This window comes from Leguminivora glycinivorella, chromosome 17 (genome assembly GCF_023078275.1).
Source record: "Leguminivora glycinivorella isolate SPB_JAAS2020 chromosome 17, LegGlyc_1.1, whole genome shotgun sequence".
Classification (NCBI taxonomy): Eukaryota; Metazoa; Arthropoda; class Insecta; order Lepidoptera; family Tortricidae; genus Leguminivora; species Leguminivora glycinivorella.
The window spans coordinates 77,725-101,725 of record NC_062987.1 but is presented as its reverse complement, the minus strand read 5'-3'; the positions used below and the strand labels follow the sequence as shown (position 1 = coordinate 101,725).

Sequence of the window (24,001 nt, the reverse complement as noted above, 5' to 3'; positions counted from 1 at the left end):
GGTGCCATACATTCTTCTAATGTATATTTGTGAAGATGAATATGTTTTACTATAGAAAATGTATATTTATTGTAATCCTTATTAGTTAGTCTTAGTATTTTAAGTAATTTATACGCTTAAATTTTTGCATACGATGGCCTTAAACGAATCGGAAGAGACAAGATAGCTTCGGTATGTTATATGCGACGGCGGCGCTATACATTCTAATGCATATTTGAGGAGATGAATATGTTTTACTATAGAAAATGTATATTTATTGTAATCTTTATTAGTTAGTCTTAGTATTTTTAGTAATTTTTGACGGTTTTATGTTTTAATTTTAGCATATGATTGCCTCAAACGAATCGAAAGAGTCACGATTGCCAACAAGTTTCAGTACATTGCCAGCCGTTGCCGCCGCCATAGTTTCTAATGCATTATTTCATAAGATGAATAAGTTTTGCTATGGATAATGTATATTTATTTTAATTATTATTAGTTAATCTTAGTGTTTTAAGTAATTTTTGACAGTTTTATGCTTTAATTTTTGCATACGATGTCCTCAAATATGAACTAGCACCAAATTTTTGTAAAAAATGCCACATTATTGAATTTTTCCAGCTGGTCATAAATAAATATGTTAGTCTTTTATAATATTTTGATAATTTAGCACTAGATCTATCTAATAATACCATTTATGGTACAGCACAATACAATTTTTGTGAGTACTTGCTAAACAAACACTACAATAAATGACATTTTTGGCCCGAATGGAACGGTTTTACTGCAAAAGTGGCGCCATCTGTATCAGCAAATTATGTATTTCCGAGTAATGGCTACTTTCCTCTATACATTCATATTTAAATTGTCTATGTAGGTATTATAGTTACAGAGATATAAGCCACCGCGCCATAACACTTTTCGTTACACCTGGTTTTCGGTCCGGTCACTCTACTACGGGTTTTTAAAGACGTTCACCTAACGTTTCACGTCAAAAAATACAATAAGAGAAGTAGTCTAACGGATAGGCGTCTGTCTTCAGCTTTGAAAAAAAATGATGAAAAAGTACGATCGTTGTACGTCAAATGTACCGCGATGCCGATAGAGATTACCGCTCCATAAATGGTTTTCACATGTGCAATAAGCATATCAAAATCGGTATCTTTCTTGACATCTTCTAACGTGCTAAAGTATTATTTATACAGAACAAGCTGCGTGTATTCACATCCATAGTGAATAATTACAGGCATGGGTCGTTAATATCTGCCATAGCTCAAGTATCATAGCCTAAGTCTTCATTCCGATTCAGTGATCATAGTAGGATGTAAAATTGTGTAGATTACCAGATATTATTATTGAAAATTAGAATATTACAACATACGGAATCAGTCTATAAGATGTTGTTCCTAATTTTTAATAAATAGTAAGTTTTATCAACCTCTATGCAAGTAAACACTAAGCACTAGTGTAAACAAAATCATAATTGTAAGTAAATAAATACATTATAATTCTATAACAGGATACAGCTCATCTGAATCATCTGCTAAATTTTGATTAGTTCCAGATAATAAATCATACAGCAACTAAATTATTGCACCGTCCACCAGATAATATCTACGATTCTGGGAACCTCAGAGTGTTCTCAAACAGTTTAGAGCCCTTTATACAAAAATAGATTCTAGATCAAGATCTTTATATATGGGTAAATTAGGAAGTTTTTTTTTTTTTTGAAATGTTATTGTAAAGATAAGAATAATTTATTAATAGGAAATATTTTGAAAAACCATGATATCAATATCGTACGGCTCCACACTTGGCTAAACCTGTCACGTGGCAGCCCGAATCGTATCAATAATCAACATAAAATAGTAATTGTTTAAGATGTCATATATGACTCAAGTCACTTATATTTTATGAATACACTATAAATAAACTAAAACTACATTAGTGCCATAATTACGTGCAGATACGCAAAATCACTGTATATTATAATAACTATGGAGTTAATTAAAATGGTCACAGGTAATACTAGTATTAATATATTTATGTAAGGTTAATGCGGCCATACCAGTATGTCCCGTAGATGTGGTTCTTCAAGTGTGGTTCAAATGTGCCACTCTCAAACAAAAGGTACCACATTATCGCTTAATCATAGGTAATTTTTATAAAAATACGAGCTAAGCTAGCTGATACTAGAGCAGTTTTATGCTTACTTATAGTGAATTACGCCTACAATGCAATGCTAAAGCATTGTCATCTGAAAGGCAAATCCCCAAAATGAGCCCAAAAAGCTCACCTATACTTTTCAATCACTTAATTACAAGGAGACAGAAGCAATTCTAAGTAATGGTTTTGTAATGTACGTAAATAATAAAAATTTTGCGAATAACAAATGTCCTGTAAATTGCAAGTTATATTTAAGTACCAAAAGTCAGATCTCCGATAGTATATAGATCTAACTCGCCTCGTTATAATGCCCAAAACTTTATTTCCGTTGTAGATTATTTTTTTTTGCATTTCGCATCTCATATAAAATATTATCATTTCGTCACTACTTCATGACTATGTAAAAGTGTTTTATCTTTGTTCTTTAAATTTACTAGTAATACGAGGTTTTTAAAGGAAATCCCAAATACGAATACCGCAATTTAAAATTAACCTAATAAAAAGACAAAAAAAAACAGCAAATTGAGTATCTAAATTTGACATAAAATTAAATTTACTTTAGGAGGTGTACCTCCAAATAATTCTGAAAATAGTTTGTTTCATATGCTAACTTACAGTGAAAAATGACCATATAGTATGCAGCATTCGAATTATAAGGGAAAGACTTAAAACTGCGACTCAGTCGATATTCCTAAATATTGTATTATTAGTCGATATTTCAATATCATAGAATTTAAGCTTGTTATGGACGCAAAATTAAAATTGTAGATTATCATACATAAAATAGTACGAAAACGTCCTGCGCTAAGCCAACATGCAGTCTCAGCGTTTACGACCAATGTTTTTTTTTTCTTCACCCCCCTTCAGCCAGCAACTTATACAACTGAACGCTGAATTCTTGTCCACCTCAAGGATCCATCCAAAATGAATAATGGTAGAAATACAATAGCCCATCGTATCCGCTTGTTTAAGGAAATATCTTGCCGGCTTGTAAGAAAGAAGAAAGACCCAAAATCATATAACAAATCAGATACATTATGTTCTGTGCAACGAACGTCTCGTCATGATATGATCAACATTAGTAAGTAACAACTTTCAGGGCTGGACACCACGAGTGCTCTTGCGCAAGCAGTGTTCCAACTTATTTCTAGAAAAATAACAATCTGGCTACCGCTTGTAACCAGCTACTTCAGTCTCCGTCCAGTTAAAACACGAATTTAAGGAAATTTATCGAACCTCTTCGTTAGTTAAATTTCTCTGAAGTAAGGTACTCTTGTGTGCCCATTTTAGGATAGAATAACAAATGTTGCAAAATAGAAATTACCTACTAAATAAAATAATAACATATTCGTGGTGTATAATGTCAAAATGACCAAAAATCAAACAAGATGAATACCTAATTAAGCGAGAACATGTCACTTGGTTCAGATCAAGTTCTAAAATGAACATTTATATTATTAAAAGAAACATCATCAAGTTATCCATAAAGATGTTAAATTCTTCAAGAATTTCAAGACGATATGAACTCTGAAATTTCATTCTTGAATATAATACTGATTAGTCTGCTTACCGTTTACCATCACCTCACATGTATAAACCTTTAGGTGTCGTTCAACGTTAACGATAGAATGTCAGACTACCACTTACACAACCGGTGGTGCTGTGGCCTCAGTCCTGTGTTACGGTGAGATGACTGGCTACCGTTTGCGCATGCTTCGGTCTCATCCAGTATGATCTAAATGATCTGGCTAACGCTTGCACACACCAGGTGCTTTGGCCTCGTCCAGTATAAGCTAAATAATCTGGCTACCGCTTGCACACACCAGGTGCTTCGGCCTCGTCCAGTATAGGCTAAATAATCTGGCTACCGCTTGCACACACCAGGTGCTTCGGCCTCGTCCAGTATTATGATGAAATGACTGACTACCGTTTGCCACACAAGGGCTCCGGCCTCGTCCAGCATTATGATGAAATGTCTGGCTACCGTTTGCCACACAAGGGCTCCGGCCTCGTCCAGCATTATGATGAAATGTCTGGCTACCGTTTGCCACACAAGGGCTCCGGCCCCGTCCAGCATTATGATGAAATGTCTGGCTACCGTTTGCCACACAAGGGCTCCGGCCTCGTCCAGCATTATGATGAAATGTCTGGCTACCGTTTGCCACACAAGGGCTCCGGCCCCGTCCAGCATTATGATGAAATGTCTGGCTACCGTTTGCCACACAAGGGCTCCGGCCCCGTCCAGCATTATGATGAAATGTCTGGCTACCGTTTGCCACACAAGGGCTCCGGCCTCGTCCAGCATTATGATGAAATGTCTGGCTACCGTTTGCCACACAAGGGCTCCGGCCTGTATACGTGCGATAAAAAGAATTGTATTCAGTATAACCATTTGCACTGTGTAGGTCACCATGTATGAACGCATTATGGCCCACCCTGTATACGTGCGATAAAAAAAATATTCGTATCAGGTATAAACATGCCACTAAGTGGGTCACCACGTGCAAACGCATCATGGCCCACCCTGTATATACATGATTAAAGAAAAACCTTATTTATTATAGTCATGGGAACTATATGGGTCACCATTTATAAATGAATTATGGCCCACCCTGTTTGTGTGATCAAAAAAAACCTTATTTATTATAGTCATGGGAACTATATGGGTCACCATGTATAAACGCATTATGACCCACCCCGTATATGTGTGATTAACAATTTGTATCAGATTGTTTGGTTGTACTAAAATTTTATTTGACGGGTATAGATTTATTTTAAACTACTTGATGTTAAATCAATTTAACCCTTAGGTACCGCATGCAATAGTTCGTTTATCATTATACATTTATATATATATATTTTTTAATGCAGTTTTGAGAATTTAATAATGTGTAATACCAACAATATGGGTCGACCCGTGGACCGTAGGAATGTGGACATCCAATTTAATAAAGATGGACGAAAACATTATGTATAAGTGAAATTGTTCTGTCTTTGTTTTATTAGAATCTTAATGTCAGAATGTAAAATATATTATTTTTTTGTTATTGTTTTGAGTTGAGGATGATAAAACCCAATAAGCACTAGTTATTGAATGTAGTTAGTATAATAAGTACTTGATCAGTTTAATCCACTAAAATATTCTGATGAATAATTCGTAAGTATAACTAGTCACTTTTATTTTAGTTCTATATAAACGTTAAATGTAAAAATTCCTATATATAGAAATAAGTAAATAAATAAAAACTAAAACTAAAAGTCCCTGCGGTAAGGTGTCGCAGGCGCTGGCTACATTACCTCGCTGGACTGTCAAACTGATCCGTATATATTACATGATAATGTCATAAGCTTTTGGCAGAATCACTTAATTGAAACTGTGTGAAGCCACCATTAACAAAACCAAATCAATAACCAACGAGTAAGCCACTTTCCCGCTATGCTACTGTTTGTAATGGATCGTCTTGCTATATTCCTTCATCTCAAATACTATTTACAGCGTTTTGGTGTCGCCGCTGTCCGATGACGCCAGGGCACTGTGCAAACTTTATTTAAAAATATAGTTATAATTTAGCATAAGGTAGATTTAAACGGGGGTGACATAATCACTGCGTGATAAAACCCCTTTCAAATTAAATAAAGATTAAAAAAAAAAAAAAAAGGATTTGAAAAATTGTACACTAGCATCTTGACTTCTTGAGGTAGCAATTGCAACCAAAATTTCATTAGCCCAAATTGGCCCGTTGAATAACCGGATTTCATAAGAACTTATTTATCATTATTGTATTTTTATTATGAAATCATAACAATTTAACCGAAATATATGCTAAAACCCTATAATTATGAGCTCTATATGCAGCTCTAAAGTTTTTGTAATGACAGTTAAGTAGATAATGTACGCTTGGCACATTGTGCAGGCTACTATGCAGATACAGTTTTTATTATCTATTACAACTCAGAGGACTTCATATTGTGATTTATTTACTCAATATAATTTCATTTGAATTATTTAGAGCATTTTACATTCCTGTTGTGTTTTATTCATTGACAAATTGTATGGCTGTAATTACAATCATCCAACATTCATCAATGATATTATTAACCATTTTAAAGTAAATCAGTGTGTAAGAATATTACAATTATGGTTTAATAACAAATAAGCTTTGGTACGTAACACTGACTACAAGGCCGTAACTGAAAAGTAGGCTACTACCGAACAACAATATGAAAGGAAAGAACTCTTTGACAAAGCCGGTTATTACCAAGTGTGCTAATGAAAATAAAGTTAAATATAAATCATTGCTAATAGTGACATGATTATTGTTGTATTCACCATGTTTCTCAACATAATGAATAGGTAGAGCACGCTCAGTTCGCTACACATATTATCGATATTCGTGGGTGACTTTTCTACGTAATTTAGTTACTATGCTACGAGAATATCTTAACCCGTAAACAATAACACAAGTTACTTGATCCACCTTATGTTGAATCGAGGCTCGAGTTTGTCCAAGCTAGTAGTAGAACATAACTATTTTCTTGCAAATAACCTCAAATATTACGACATTTTCTGTTTGCTTTCAGGGCACAAAACATGTTATTTATGTTAACTGTTCAGTATATCAGTAACCCCCGATAACTACGATCGATAATTAAGTACGAAATCGTATGAGTAGCAAGCCGGCTCAGATTGAAAAGAAAAACAATTCTTACATACCAAGTTGTCCTTGATCCTTTACTTACAAAACACAATTCTGTGGGTTTGAGAACTTATGTCACTTCTGAATTTTTACCAACATAGTAATTAAGATTCCAAAAGGGGTCCTTCGTGCTATTTATTATTATTTTACGAATCGTCACAGAAAACAAAGTTCACTTCTTTACGCCGAGAAAACTAACTGACAGCCCGCGCTCGCGCCGCCGGGGTTGCCAACATACAAAAAATATATCAATCTTTGGGTAAAATTATGAGATATTTAACATTGTCTTAAAAATATTATATAAATAATTTGTGAAGTTATGAGATTCTTAACAATTACGATACAAGTGCGTAAAAAAGGAAGTTCGAAACGAGTGGCGATAAATTAAAACACGACCGAAGGGAGTGTTTTAAATCGACACGAGTTACGAATTTCCTTTTCGCACGTGTATCGTACGACGTTTTTCAGTACAGATGAGCCTCCGAAGTTTCGACCTGGCATATTGGCTACGTGCACGACAATTACGCCCACTACCACGTGAACAAGAAGTGGGAAATGTCAAAAAATGACATGTAAACAAACATTATATTTTAACGATTTTTCGTTAATTTTAAATAAATCGAATAACAAGAGCTACTATTTTAAGTGTAATTTAGGTAGATAGATTATAAAGACATGGATATAATACCAAAAATCAGTTTCCAAAGCATTACTCACGGTATAAACTTCCAACCCCAGCCTACAGAAAGAGTCAATAAATTGGTGCTGGCAGGGCATATAAGGAATCTTGAAGAACATAGGAGTAATGGTACAAGTTCTTCGAGCTAGTGATATGGTATTCGCTAAACCTCCGTCCCGTTAATGCCATATAAAACAAATCTAAACATAAGTACCTAGTCATGTCCGCGGCGGCCGCAGAAATATCCGACACGGGCCTATTCCCAGACTAGGCCTGAATCTTTAAGCATAATCTTTTACGGTAGGAAAAATACTAACAGCGTATTAAACAATATTAGGTAAACAAAGCTTAAATATAATTTATTATAATGTTTTGTTTTGACATGTCACTTACGTTTTCTTTTCACCGTAGCTATCCATTTAGTTCTTTGATCGAATTTCCAGTGTGCTCTAAGAAACGCATAGAACGTGCAACGACTATTTATGCCATTATTTGTACAATTAACAACGAAACAACATTGATGCCCCATATCAAACATTACACATTGTATTATATTTTATGAGTTTTGATAGATGACAACCACAATCAGTGTCGATTTTGACCACCGCAAGCACTGCGATCGCTTTGCTTACCCCCTCCATGCACTTCGCACGAAGCCAATAATGAACCACTTCTCGCACTAGTGCGTAAAAAAACACCATCTGTACTGAAAAATATCTGGGTCACTATCGAATGTACCTTATCGCTAAACGACCATTTCAGTTAGATGACATAAAAGTTAAATATACGGTCAGCATAGAGTCAATTTAACCGCGACGACATAAAAGTATAATACACACTCAGCAAAGCGTCAATTTAGCTGAATGACTAAGAATTAGAATGGACAAGTAGTTAAACGTCTGGAAATATAAATAGCCCTTATGATTAGAATACCCAATAAGCCGAAAGTGATACAAGTTGATTGACATGAACACAGAACGAGTCAGTAGCATAACGTCATGAAATGTCTGAAATAAAATAATTAGTATACGTGTGAATTAGAATTTGTTTGTCATATTTAATTATGAAGACGTCACACAATCCAGACGTTTTGCTTCATGGGTATTTTGCGTTGCAAATGTTTTGCTACCGGACCATTTAGCGTTAATGTCAATTAAGTCATAAAGATATTCGAAGGTAAAGAGGTTTTGCTGCTAGCTCATTTTAAATTGTAACATTATGAGTTCCAGACGTTTTGCTAAATAGGCATTTAGCATTCATGTCTATGTGGTCACAACGACATAATACAATCCAGACGTTTCAGCTATATTGTCGTTTAGCGATAAGGTAAAAATGATACGGACCCAAATATCTAAACTAAGGTTGTTATCAACAATGACTACTAGCGCCATACTACAAAAACCATCTGCAATATTAGCCCATACAGCCAGACGTTTCGAGTGAAGTAGCTGTTTCGATAGCTGGCGTATAGATAGATGGCGGTGTTCCGCAGTACCAAAGATGATCGAGTATTATAGAGAGTTACTGTCGAAGTAAAATGTGTAATCACAGTGCATAGACTGCCATCTCTTGACACAGGCTTAAAACTTTTGAACCTCAGTTTTGACAATTTGGCCCATATTCTTAGCTTGATGTGTTTTAAAATATCAAATATTAATATTAGCGTCATCTAGCTGAGCGTACCCCAAAAGTATAATGCTATCTAGGCCACCGTTCCTTTCTCTGTATGTTACGTTTTTTTCTTAGACTTTATCTGTCTGTAGCTATACGGAGTTATATATGTCTTTGGTAGTACTAAACCAAGGCAATTGTCATCAACCATGACTACTAGCGCCATCTTACAAAAAACATCTGCAATATTTCCCATACAGCCAGACAATATTCGAGTGGAGTAGCTGTTTCGATAGTTGGCTCCGTAGTTCCGTAGTTCTAAACTAAGGCAATTGTTTTCAACCATGACTACTAGCGCCATCTTACAAAAACGATCTGCAATATTAGCCCAAACATCCAGACGTTTCGAGTAGAGAAGCTGTTTCTATAGGTTGCGTATAGATGGCGGTGTTCCGTAGTACTAAACTAAGGTTGTTATCATTAGACGTACAAGGTCTAAGAAAAAAACGTACCCCGGTTAAAAGCTACGCTCAACCAGAGGGCGCCACACCCTTTGGGGAGCGCTCACCTAGATGGCGACTCTGATTGAGACTTAAAACCCGTGCTTAAAACATGTACATACCGTGCTAAAAGTTATAACCCCGTGTCAATAGATGGCAGTAAATTGTATAAATGCACAACTCTGTCGTGGTAATTATTAAAATGTCGATAGATGGCAATTAAATCAATCAGTATATTATAGGTATATAACCTGTTTCTTATCGTGGTCTTTAAAAAGTATGAAAACAGAAAAAGGTTAGCGATGTAATTAAAATTTTTGAGTGGTGAGAGTAAGTGCGTTTTTACATTATCCGATCCGATATCGGATGTAGGAAGGTTTTCAAAGGAAAAAAATCAAAGATGGCGGCGTAAATATATGGGATATTGGTCCGACATCCAATATTGAAACGGATAATGTGAAAACGCACTAAGACAAGGGACAAACTATCATAGCTCTACTTAAATGTAGCTGTTTTTTTAACGTTTATAAATTTAACTACCGATAATTTTTTTGAAGATAGGCAAATAATATATTTTTCTGATAGCACGTTATAAAGATCACGAAAAGGTGGCTCTTTTATTAAATTATTATTTCGTATCATTTATTTATTATCTTATTACATGACCGAAATGAACTTTGCGAAATTTAATAGCAGATGAGGTGACCAATGCCTTTGCTTGTGCTCAATATATGAAATTAGAAAAAAAAGCGATGTCAATATTCAGTGTCACTTAGAGCTAAGTATCACCACATCACTGACAGTATTGTCACTAGTGTTTTTTTTCTAATTTCTTACAATTCAACACGAGCAAAGGCATTCACGCATTTTCACCTCAACTGCTATTAAATTTTATTTCAGTTACTTAAAAAAGATAATAAATAAATAATACGAAATATAAGAGCCACCTTTGCGTAATCGTTATAACGTATTATATCAGAAATAAATATTATTTGCCTATCTTCAAAAATCTTTAGGTTTAGCCAATGAGGAGGCACACTCAAAGGTTATGACAGATAGCGCCACCCTATTAGTCCGAAAATAATAGAATAATCCTTAGTCTATGTCTGTCTCTGTCTACCATACCACCATAGTACCATACGAGAGAGCGATAAGACGATATATTATGTTTTTTCTCTCTTACACATATGAATGACAGTGACATGCCTACACTTGCACAGGCGCCGCCTGGCGGGATAAAATGTCAGTGTGCCTCCTCATTATGTTCCATAACACCTATTTCGTTTTGATACCTGCATTTTTAGGGTTCCGTACCTCAAAGAGGAAAAACGGAACCCTTATAGGATCACTCGCGTGTCTGTCTGTCCCTCTGTCACAGCCGATTTCTCCGAAAGTACTGGACCGATTTACTTGAAATTTGGCACACATATGTAAACCTGTGGCCCAAAGACGGACATGTAATTTAATTAAATGAAATTTAATCACAGGGGCCACTTTTGGGGGGTAACATTGAAAATTAAAAATCAACGTTATTAAAACTATATTGTGTTACATATCAAATGAAAGAGCATTTTATAAGCATTTGAAGTATATTTTTTTTATTTTGGTAATTTAGAAGTAATTTAAGAAAATACGCAAAAAATGACCATTCCCCCCCCTTATCTCCGAAATTACTTAGCGTAAAATTTTCAAAAAAATACACAAGATAGCCCTCTACCTGTAGATTACAGGAAAACCTATTAGAAATCTTCAGTCAAGCGTAAGTCGGACTTAAGAGAAAAAAACTCAGATTACGAATTTCACTCACTGCCGCTGCAAGTAGTTACTAAACGTCTTAAAATGTTGTAATCGCGTTGGACAGGTATAAAGAAATTAATTTCGGTTTCGTTTGTTATAGAAATTGTTAAAAAAAAAATCATTTTCCAAAATAACTTAAGTTCCTACTAAAAAAGAGGCGCTTAAGACCGTTTAGAACTTCACTGACCATAATATTGCCCACATAGGTCCAAAAAAAGGTGTATATATACGAAAACAAAAAAATTGTGCCATCGACAACCAAAATCAGAAGTCCATTTTGCTCTATCTCTTATCGTTTCCGAAATATACGCGAAATCTAAGTACGAAATTTAATGTACGTTGCCATTACATTTCGTCAGGCGCTCATGACCTGTTTGTATGGAAATGTCGAAATCCGACTCGCACTTGACCAATTTTCATAGAAAGTTGTGTTTTATTATAGTTTTGAAGGAAGTTTCTTGTTTTTAACCACCAACGCAAAAACGACGGAGTGTTTTATAATAATTTAAGGTTTGACGCTTGACATGTCTGTCTGTGGCATCATAGCTCCCGAACGAATCAATCGATTTTGACTTAGTTTTTAATGTTTAAGGTGAATTCGACGACAGTTTTTTTTGTACCACGTAGGTGGGAAACAGGCATACGGTCTGCCTGATGGAAAGCGGTCACTGTAACCTATGGACGCCTACCACTCAAGGAGTGGCACATGTGCGTTGCCGACTCATTAGAAAATTGTACAAACCTGTAGGTACTTAGAAGGGGCCTGGGTGCCGACGACTCAAAGGAAAATCTATTGTCCTAATTAGTTCCGTAGGTCCTTCCTCGTTGAGCTCTGGCTGCCTTACTCACCGGCAGGAACAATGAGTAACGCTCTGTCTTGCGTGAGCGACGGGCGACGCGACGCGATGCGACGGCGATGGCTCAAGATCATCGCGTATCCATCGCGCGAAACTTCGGCACTAGCATTTGGTGATTAGAATCAGAAGATTCGCCGTTTTTCACGATGTGCAAATGGTCTAGCGGGTTTGACTTCTAGGTGGAATCGTTTGCGCCATGAGTGTCGTGAGTTCGAATCTCGGCTCACGCAATCTTTTTGCATTTTTATTTACTTTTTTCTTTTATGTTCTACTAGCTTTTGCCCGCGGCTTCTCTTGAAAGACGGACAAACAAACAGACACACACACACTTTCCAGTTTAATCAGTATGGAGATTATTTGATTTTATTTACCTGCTTATTTCTTTCTCTAAGATTCTACTTTCTTATTTTTTTTTTTAAGAACTCCGGGTTTTATACTAACAAGGAAAGTTTTAAGTAGCACACATAATACTGAATTTTGTTTTTATTAACTTAATGTTTATTTTAATCCATACTAATATTATAAACGGGAAAGTGTGTGTGTGTCTATTTATTTGTCCGTCCTTCACGGCAAAACTGAGCGACGAATTAACGTATACTATTTACTTATAACGAATGCTATTTACTTAATGTTGAAAATGAAAAAATGTCATACAGTGTAACCCAGTGTTTTTTAATGCTGCCATCTAGTGTCGACTGGCATAACCACTACACTAAGAGCCCTTATTCCTTAGAGCGTTCATCAATTTCGTGAAATAGCCATTGATAGATGGCGTTGGCGCTCGTCGTTGGCGTCGGTTGCATAGATTTCATCGAGGGAACCGGCCCCTTCCCCTTCTCTTTGTGGGGAGTAGTCACGTGCGATTTCATGACTATTGGGATAAATCGGATCAGTTTGACCCAAGGAACAATTTTGCCAAGCAGCATCGCCACAGGCAAAAGTGCAAAGTCGCTGGGCCTTACTTATCCTACTGGTCACCAAACACAAATATGGCAAAGGTAAAATGAGCATAGTTTGAAAATTATAAGTTCTAGCTATATACTTCCAAAGACAGTATTGTAGAGAATTTTATAGAGAATATATTTCTCTTACACGTTATTGTTGTAGCTTTTACGGTTTTCATGGAAATATAAAAAAACTGAAAACAGGGATACAAAAGTGGGGAGGAGGGGAAACATTGACACCTCGGCGTGTTTCTACTTCATTTTTTAGGGTTCCGTAGCCAAAATGGCAAAAACGGAACCCTTATAGTTTCGTCATGTCCGTCTGTCCGTCTGTCCGTCTGTCCGTCTGTCCGTCTGTCACAGCCGATTTACTCGGAAACTATAAGTACTACAGTGATGAAATTTGATGGGAATATGTGTTGTATGAACCGCTACAAAATTATGACACTAAATAGTAAAAAAAAAGAATTGGGGGTGGGGCCCCCATACATGTAACTGAGGGATGAAAATTTTTTTTCGATGTACATACCCGTGTGGGGTATCAATGGAAAGGTCTTTTAAAATGATATAAAGTTTTCTAAAAAACATTTTTCTTAAAGTGAACGGTTTTTGAGATATCAGCTCTCAAAGTCGTAAAAAGTATGTCCCCCCCCCTCTATTTTTATAACTACGGGGTATAAAATTCTAAAAAAAATAGAGGTGATGCATGCTAATTAACTCTTTCAACGATTTTTGGTTTGATCAAAGTATCTCTTATAGTTTTTGAGATAGGTTGATTTAACTGTAATTTTGGCAGGTGTATAAATTGACATAATAAGTTTATTATATTTGCTGCTACGGAACCCTTTGTGCGCGAGCCCGACTCGCACTTGGCCGGTTTTTCTTATAATCCTATAAGCTATATACATGCCAAGTTTCATGTTTTCTGCCAGACGGGACTATAGATGGCATCCACGACTACAGATCACGGCTGAAAATGGGACCAGCAAGTAGATAAACTGTGTGATAGTCTGGGCAGTGCGTGCTTTGCCTAAGAGAGAACTTGGAAGCATACAAAACCAGGGGTGGCTGACTCCGCGATTCTATCGCCGCGCTACAAGTACATGTCAGCGGTCGCGAACTTTCGCGGCCCATTCATTGGCGACGACCTTCGCGCGGCGAAATAAAATGCAATGTTGGCTGCTCGCGTACGGTCCGCCCATAAAACCATTTCAGTCGCAAAATCTTCAAATCAGTAACTAACTGTCAAATGTGACATAACGCGTGGTAACGTCGTGCAAACAATGCGACCGTATTGATACAATAACAAAATGTAGTCGTCGTGTGCACTCGTTACGGTAACAAAATGTGTACGAATTTGTGGCTGTCAATGTCACTGTCAGAATGACTTTTAACGACACTTTATTAGTCGACGTTTGCACACATAACGGTAACAACATGTGGACGAATTTGTGGCTGTCATTGTCACTGTCAGAACGGTTTCTGACAGTGACATTGACAGAATTTGTACACACATGTGTAGGTCTGATTACCGAACTGCTCCTAAACCACTGTATCCGCAAATGACAATCTGAAATACGAAGGTTTCTCAAACTGTCTTGTGAAGTTGTGGACTGGTTGCTTTGAATCATTTAAATATGAGCGAATTAAATAATAATAAACGACGACGACCATTTAAGCACTCTTCGACATTTTATATAAATGTGGGAAAGTTAAGAAAAGTGCAGAATGATAATACATGATCAAACGAACTTCAGAGTGAAGTTCGATCAGTATTATATGAGTAAGCTTCATTCGAAGATATAAAAAACCAGGTAGTCCTTTAACCTACTAGGCAACTCATCGCATGTTTAAAGTGGGTAGTAATAAAACTCGAACAGGCCTATTCCCACTTCTCCACCTAGTCTAGGTGGGGAGTACGGCTTGCCGCCATTGCTCATTCTTTTTAGAGACTATTTTTCCTAAAGCAAAACTTTCTTTCTGGGTTTTGGGAGGGAGGGAAACTATATCTTCGAATGAAGCTTACTCATATAATACTGATCGAACTTCACTCTGAAGTTCGTTTGATCATGTATTATATTTCTTAAGCTTCATTCTTCAGATATAAAAAACCAGGTAGATGTTAAGAGATGAAAGTTTTGCTGCATTTCGCATTCAATAAAAAACTAGAATTTTCTTCAATTATCATCATTTATTATTAGAAATATATTTATAGACAAGTATCGTAATACTACAATCAATTTTTTGTAATCAATTCTTATCCGGAAGGCAAATGGCTCTTGCAAAATCGCCCTCATCAACAAGTGGGCGGTTGTAAAATTTGGCAAAAGTCTCTGAGGTTTTCGACCAGCCTGCAGCCTTCCGGATAGCATCGAGCGAAATGCCCGCGCGGTGTGCGGCCGACGTCGCGGCATGACGCGTGCTGTGCGCGCTAAATGTCGCGACTTCGATGCCGCTCTCGCCAAGCACTTGCTTAATCCACCTGCTAATGGATTGAGCAGATGCGTTTTTATACGGTTTTTTAAATGTTAATAACAAATTTTGGGTGCTTTCATTTCTGAAGTTAGATGTTACGTAAAGATAATCAACTATTACAGTCGCGGGACATATGTTTCTGTTATCATGGAAATATGGTAGGAACAAAGTTGGCTGATCACGCCCTGCGGCTGATGTTTTAATAATATCATAAATCATAATCTTGACGCCATTAGGGTTTACAATAATGTTTTCTATTTTAATACATGAAAGCGTCTGTACTCTGTGTGCAGTGCATATTGCTAACAAGATCGCCAATTTTTTAGTTAATTTTTCTAGAGAAATTTCTTTATTAGGGATCCATGACGCTATCTGGTTTAAGACTATCTGAGGATCCCATGTATTACTATATTTAGGAATCGTGGGTTTTAATTTATAGACACCTTTTAACAATCTTTTAATTTGGTCATCTGAGGTGATGACAGAGCCAAGTAGGAGCGACAGTGCGGATCTGTGACTATTTAATGATCCGTATGATGCTCCTTTATTAAATTCCTCTGTTAAAAAACCAAGGATAGCGGAAATGGAACCCTCATAAAAATTTAAATTATTATTAATACAAAATTTCCACCATAATTTAAAAGATACGTCATACTGACGTAGTGTGTTTTCCGAAATGGAAGCCAGCATGAGGCTCAGTGACGCGTCGGGGGTCCCTCTACTTGAAAACGCGCGCCGGAGAGCTTCGCGGCCGCCAGGGTAAACTGGGTGAATTTCTGACTTCGAATTCTGGAACAACGAAATTGATCAATGTGCTTATTGGGATCAAAATGTAATAAATCGGATATTAACAATCGTGTTAATAGTGGGAACCACGGTTGGGACGGCCAATACGGGAATACAAGTATACCCGTGGCTTTGTCGTATATGATCTTATGTAAACATTTGAGAACTAGCGCGAATGGTGGGAACGCGTAAAAATGTGTATTGTACCAGCTGATAGTAAAGGCGTCAACTGTAAGAGCGTCAGGGTCTGGCTTCCATGATACATATGTCTGGCATTTGGCAGAGGTGCGAGAAGCGAAAAGGTCAATTTGTGGCAAACCAAACTGTTCGGATATTTCTTTAAAGGCTTCCATACTCAAATTCCATTCAATATCTGGATTTAATCTCCTGGATTCCCTATCCGCTTCTACATTATCCTTTGTATTAATGTAGGAGGCGAATATCCATATCTTACGCTCTTCGCACCACTGCCAAATGGACCTTGTTATGTCATTTAAGTGGGGGAACTGGATTCCTCCCATACGATTAATGTAACTGATCGCAGTGGTATTATCGATACGTAACAACAAAGCACAGTTATGTTTATCACGCGCGAAGCATTTGAGACCTAGAAAGACCGCAAGCAATTCGAGATAATTTATATGGAATTCTTGTTCTTCTGTTTTCCATGCGCCGTTTGCACACGCCCCGCCGCAAAACGCACCCCACCCAGTGCGGGATGCGTCGGTAAAAATTTCTAAATCGAATTTGACGTTGCCTAAATTGCAAGAAACTTCGTATATATTATTATTCCACCAAATTAAGTCGGGTAACACTTCAGAGGGTAGTTTGACTTTTGCTTCATAATTCTGATATTTTTGAATAGCCAAGAATTTATATCTTTCGAGCAATTTAGTGTACAACCATCCGTATTTGGCTGCTGGGCATGCGGATGTTAGTACTCCTAACAATTGTATATGTTTTCCCTTAAAAAGAAAAACCTGTAGGAAAAACAGCGAGTCATGGGTTACTCAAAATATTTTAAATATGAAATCGCTATTATTCGATTGTATTAAATTAGGCCATTTATTTCCGTGTAACGACGAGTTGAAAATTCGTATCGACATTTTAAATACAAAATATAACCACGAACTTCAACAATCTAAGAGTCGATTCTATTGCGACCAGATGGCTAGGTCACAAAATACGAGCAAATCTATGTGGGAAGTCGTCAATAAAGAGAGAGGAAAGACTAAACGTCCTGCTGTGGATTTCACTGAACTTATTAGGCGGGCAGACGGCACGAAATACAGTACAAAGAAAGATGTTGTCGATGCAATGAACGGTAGATTCGTAGGTGCTGCGCTGGCCTGCGGAGCCCCCCGCGCTGACCTCGAGCGCGTGCGCGCCCTGTTGAGCGCAGCGCGAGCTCCCGCGGAATCCTCGTTGAGACTTACAGCATTTACTCCCGAAGAAGTCCATAATATCATTTTAAAGCGCATTCAACATAAGACCACCAAAGATTACTACGGCATGTCCATGGACCTACTCAACTCAATAGCTGACACTATATCCCCTGCACTCTCTCACCTTTTTAACACCTGCCTGAAAGAAGGCTGTTTTCCCAAGACTCTGAAAATCAGTAAAATATCCCCAATTTACAAAGGTAAGGGTAAGAAAGAAAACATTGATGGGTACAGGCCGGTAGCTGTCATACCCACCATTGCTAAGGTGCTTGAGAATGGTCTATGCAGCCGACTGACAGCATTCCTGGGTGAAACAAAGGTACTATCGGATCGCCAATATGCATACAGACCCGGACGGAGTACGGTGGACTTGGCGCGAAAGGTTGTGCGTAAGATAATCGGTGCTTTGGAGGAAAAACAGCAAGTCGCAATGATTTGCTGCGACCTCTCCAAAGCATTCGACGTTGCAGACCACAACGTGATTGCCGCTAAACTACTCCATTACGGTGTCTGTGGTAATGCGCACAGGCTATTTATGGACATCTTGCACGATCGATCCCAAATTGTGGTGGGAGACGGAGGTCATGCAAGATCCGACCCATTGACCACAGCAATAGGTGTAGCCCAAGGATCATCAGTGTCCAACATCCTCTTCTCTCTGCTGCTTAATGATTTACCTGAAGCCGTCCAAGCAGCCGACGTACTAATGTATGCAGATGACGTGGCCGGCATCGTCATTGCACCCAACTTTGATGCTCTGCAATCAAGCCTCAACGACGCAGCAAATCAATTGTTCAATTGGTTTGGATTGAATGGGTTAGCCCTCAACCTCACTAAAACCCACGTCCTCCACTTCCACGTAGGAGGCCGAACACCAAGACCATTGAGCGTTAAAGCTGGCGGTGTAAACTTGGAGCAGGTAACGTTCACCACTTTTTTGGGTTTCGTGATTGATCAAAAACTAACATGGGCCAACCATATCGATCTGTTGTGTAGCAAACTGGGTGGAGCATGCTTCGCACTAGGCCGTCTCGCGCGTGTCGTACCCCGAAATGTTGTGAGAGCGAGCTATTTTGCTACGATTCATTCGCTGTTGCAATACGGCACGGAAATATGGGGACGTGCGGCGGACTGGCAGCGCATTTTCAGGCTACAAAAGAGAGCCGTACGAGCAGTAGCGCAGGTGCCTCAAGACTCCTCAGCGAAACCTCACTTCAAAGAGTTAGGTATTCTCACATTGCCATCCATACTTATATACCAGATAGCGATCTACGTTCACAGTAACCTCTCGGAGTACAAAACACGCGCAGACGCCGGCCGCCCTTTACGGAACCCAAGCAGCCTTCTTCCGGTACAAAGAAGACTCGCGCGGTCAAACAAGGTCACGCATGTAATGGGCCCAACTATTTATAATAAGCTGCCCGACACAGTCACCTCAGCTACTTCTCTCTCTGGCTTTAAGTCAAAACTGAAACGTTGGCTTCTTGAGCACACGTTCTATAGTTATGAAGAATTTTTAAATAGTTAGTAACCTAATAAAGTATATATTAACCCATTTACAGTTAATAACTAAATTGTATAATGTTTATTATGTGACATGTTATATTATAAATATAATAAAGAATATGAATATGAATATGAATATGAATTGAGCATATTCTCTTATTGAGCAAACAGGTAATTTTATAAACTTTTTCAGTAGCTGTGCTATGTTGTTACGTTTCTCTATAGGAAGAGATATTGACATTTCCACTGAATTGTAAACAAAGCCTAGAAATTTGCAGTGCTGTTGAGGCTGTAAGGCACTTTTGTTGTAATTTACAACAAACCCTAAGCATTCTAGTAGACGGATAGTCTCTTCTACGTTTTGTTTACATTCGTGGTAATCCCTTCCGACACATAAAATATCATCTAAATATACGGTTGATGTAAAACCTTGCTTTCTTAAAAATGTAATTACTTCTTTCATTATTTTGGTGAAAGTTCTAGGTGCCACTGAAAGTCCATACGCCAAAGCGGTAAATTCGTATGTTATACTGTTAAATTCGAATCTCAAGTACTTCCTATCGGCCTTCGCTATAGGTACAAGTAGATATGCCTCTTTTAAATCGATGGTAGCCATAAATCCATTTTTGGGTATTAACTTTGAAGCCGTCCTAAAGTCTTCCATTTTAAAATGAGACTTACAAACGAACTGGTTCAGGTTTTTTAGGTTAAGGATGAACCTATAACCACCATTTGATTTAGGGGTTAGAAAAATCTTCGATATGAATTGATCCTCGCTTTGTTGACATTCAGTGATAGCACCTAGATCAATCAAATTTTGAATAGCTAATTTCATTTCATGCGTCTCTTGACGTGAAAATGAATTAACAGGTTTCACAGTTTGGTTAACAGGTCCCGTGAAAGGAATAGGAAATCCGTTCTGGATCCAGTCCAATACGGTCCTATTTTTAGTAACATTTACCCAACAATTATAAAAAGCATTAAGCCGACCGGCGTGTACCTGTGTTACTGGCGCGCTGGTGCACGTGGCCTGGTGTAAGCTGCCTTGGGCTGCGTCTGCGCGCTGGCCGGCGCCGTCGACCTCGGAGCTGCCGGCGCGCTCCAGCGTGGCCCGCCGCGCCCCCGTCGGCTCGTCGGTTGGAAGCGAGCGGGCCTCGACCAGTTTCCCCGGTATCGAGCGTAGGATGGGCCCGCAGCCTGGAATGTACTTGTGGCTGGTGTCGCGACAGTCTTCTTAATCTGAGAGCTTTGTTTTTCGATCGCTTTCGATGCCTTGATTTTTTCGGACAGTTTGCTGCCGAACAGGGCCTCATCTCTCTCAACATCTTGGATCAGATTAAGGAAGACCTTATCTAAGCCTGGAGTGACTAGTTTCACTCTGGCCTGCGACTGTAAGAAATGAAGGTCGGATAAGATGCGACATCCGTCAGATAGGGTTTTTATCGCTCGGACCTTACTTTGTTTGTCGTCGGTAGTTAAAAGTAAGGTCATGGCTCTATTTATAGCGGATAGGCCCACGCCTAAGAGCTGTTGTTCTGCTTCGATTTTCTTATCACGACCTCTGGCTATGTCTGTAACAGCCGCGGAGATCTCGGCATTTAATGACGGAGCTCTTAGTAGTTTACAGTTTTCTGGTATACTGTACTCTTTGATCAGTTCGTCCTTGGCATTTTTGTCCATACCTTTACGTAATATAGGCAGCCATCTTTGAGCCAAATCCGGATGAATTTGTTCACCATATTTGGGAGCCTCGTCCGTGGCCTCCCCAAGAGCGGTCAGTAACTCCGCGTCTATTACAGGGACTGTTTCGGCGTCACCTGCCTCAGTTTGAGGTGGCGGTGGAGTCTCCTCATTCGAATTTGCGGCAGACCCTTCAGGTTCTTCATTAACATTTTCGAACGCCGAAGCATCTTCGTGGTCTAAAAATAGAAAATAAAATAAGTAATTTAATTTGAGGGTAGAATATGAGTTAGTTTACAAGAAAAACCCATAAGGTGTTTTAATTGTATTTTTATCTAAAGGATAATCTTCATAGTTTTTTCATATATTGCTATCGTGTTGACTCACGGCCAACCCCAAGCAGGTTTTACCTTCGTGACGACTCACGGCCGCCCCCAGGTTTATAGCTACCAGGCGTGGACTCACGGCCCGCGCGGTACTAAATGTATTATATTGGACCACAAAGTGTAGGTTTTTACGAAAAATATTACACTCACCTGATTTTTCTTCAGAGTCTGAAGAATTTGGCAACACTGTTGAAACTTGTTGAATACGTTTGAGTTTCTTTTCTTGTATTCTTTGGATTTTTCGCGTATAGTGCGCTATTTTTTCTTCTGCACTACGTTTAGGCATTTTCACGATTTTGAATTTTTAATTCTGAATTTACGTGCGTTCGTTGCCTCGCAAGAATAAAGAATGAGCAATGGCGGCAAGCCGTACTCCCCACCTAGACTAGGTGGAGAAGTGGGAATAGGCCTGTTCGAGTTTTATTACTACCCACTTTAAACATGCGATGAGTTGCCTAGTAGGTTAAAGGACTACCTGGTTTTTTATATCTGAAGAATGAAGCTTAAGAAATATAATACAAATAGATAAGCACTTTATAGTTACTTAATGTATTAAATATATAATTTTTAATTCTTATTGATAAAAATGAAGTGTAGTGTTGCTTTACACAATAAAAGTAGGAATCAAATGAAATAGAGTACCTATTTACTGTGATATTAATAGAATTTCTGTTGCGCAATGATAGTTTTTTTCAGTACAGATGCTGCTTTTTTTAACGCAGTAGTGCGAGCAAATCAAGCAATGATTCATTTCTTGTCTGGTCGAAACTCTTAGCTTAGATTTAGGTACTGAAAATCGTCGTACGATACACGTGCGAAAAGGACATTCACAACTCGTGTCGATTTAAAACACTCCCTTCGATCGTGTATTAATTTATCGCTACTCGTATCGATTTTCCTCTTTTCCGCACTCGTATCTACAAGTATTTTGTTTGGGTTACAAGAAAAAACACATTATTTACTCTACTACGTTTTATTTATGTCTCTTTAACATTACAAATTTGTAGATGTATAGATAAGTGCTATACAAAAATCTTGACAAAAGAAGTACAGATCGCTGAAATGAATGTTGATAGTAATATTAATGAAGACTACTTCAACAAGTGTCAATTGTGAAATGCCGCAAAATACTAGTTGCTCTATAGAAGACCATAATAATATGATCCCCGATCCTTTACAACCCAGCAGCTCGGTACGCACGTTACAATTTTTTTTTTAATCTTCTTTAGTGAGGACAACTGAGTACGACGGCATATTTAATTGTTTATAAAGTTTGAGGATACCTGGAAAAAATGAATACATTAGCCATTTTGAAAATCCAATAAATATTCACTGCTTTCGGTCACGCGTGTACGCTGCGACTATTTTGCGACCGTTTGTCGACCGTTTGGTGACCGTTTGGCGACTGTTTTTTACATGGAATATTACCGTCTTAATCCATATTTTAACAACTTTATTGGTTTTCTAGGCATTATTTTTATTATTTCAGTATAGTATATGCACCGGAGCACTAAAACTTCACCAATCAATATACATAACACGCAAACACCGAGTAGTCAATAATATTATTACTGGTTAAACTGAGGTAAATTGATGGCGCGTTGATAAATTTAGACTTATTTTATGAAATCACTCGAGCAATTTAATTGGCCATGGTAATTAGCCCACATAATATTACAAATGCAAACAATATTTATCTTTAACAAATTCTTACGCCATTACATTTTAATGTCAAATGATTTTATTTCTTTTTTACTTTGACGTCTCTGACAGTCGCCATTTGAAAAGAATGAAATGAACGAATGATTTTGGGAAAGTAGTCGCCAAACGGTAACAATGTGTGCACGCGTAGTGCACACTTCTGTCACTTTTGTGACCATTTGTGCCTGTTACCAATCGTCCCCATTTGGGTCGCCGCGACTAAACGTCGACCGTACTGCGACTAAGCATTGAGACCCGAAGACCTGTGTGTACACAAAATAGGAGGATCTGCGTAGGAACGGCGACCGATTATGGTTATATGGGCGTTTGTTAATGAAGGTAATAATTTAGAATGGCGGTATTTTGTGAACATCAAAGGAGTGAGCCTTCTGTACTTGTATATATTCTGTTCTGTGACAACACTAAAAACATGTGTTCCAAGTACAACACTCTAAATGCCGGAAAGTTAGTAGGTACCGACCGTATATTGGCGAAATCCAACAAGTTAACACATGTGATGGACCCTGCCGTCTATAATAAATTGCCGCAATATGTGGTTGAAGTACCTAGAGTGTCGAACTTTAAGTATTGCTTAAAAAATTGGCTGGTCGAGCACCCGTTCTACACTTATGAAAAATTTTTTATTACCTAATTAGAAAAATATTTTTGTTAATTTTTTATGTGAATATTGCCTAACTTTTTGTAATTTCAATCTTCTGTCTATTTATTTTCTAAGTATTATTGTTGTATGAATATTATTTTTTTAAATCAAATCTTGACGTGTAAAATGGC

General features: G+C 37.9%; 1 protein-coding gene across 1 annotated transcript; it reads right to left on the bottom strand.

Annotated features, from left to right (window-relative positions):
• Window positions 1-15,834: 15,834 nt before the first annotated feature.
• On the bottom strand, window positions 15,835-22,010 carry LOC125235531. Its single transcript, XM_048142117.1, has 3 exons — window positions 21,659-22,010; window positions 20,443-21,361; window positions 15,835-16,494 (listed from the first exon to the last, which is right to left on the bottom strand). The coding sequence occupies exons 1-2, from the start codon at window positions 21,792-21,794 to the stop codon at window positions 20,448-20,450; spliced, it is 1,050 nt and encodes a 349-aa protein (XP_047998074.1). The 5' UTR covers window positions 21,795-22,010; the 3' UTR covers window positions 15,835-16,494; window positions 20,443-20,447.
• Between the last annotated feature and the right edge of the window lie 1,991 nt (window positions 22,011-24,001).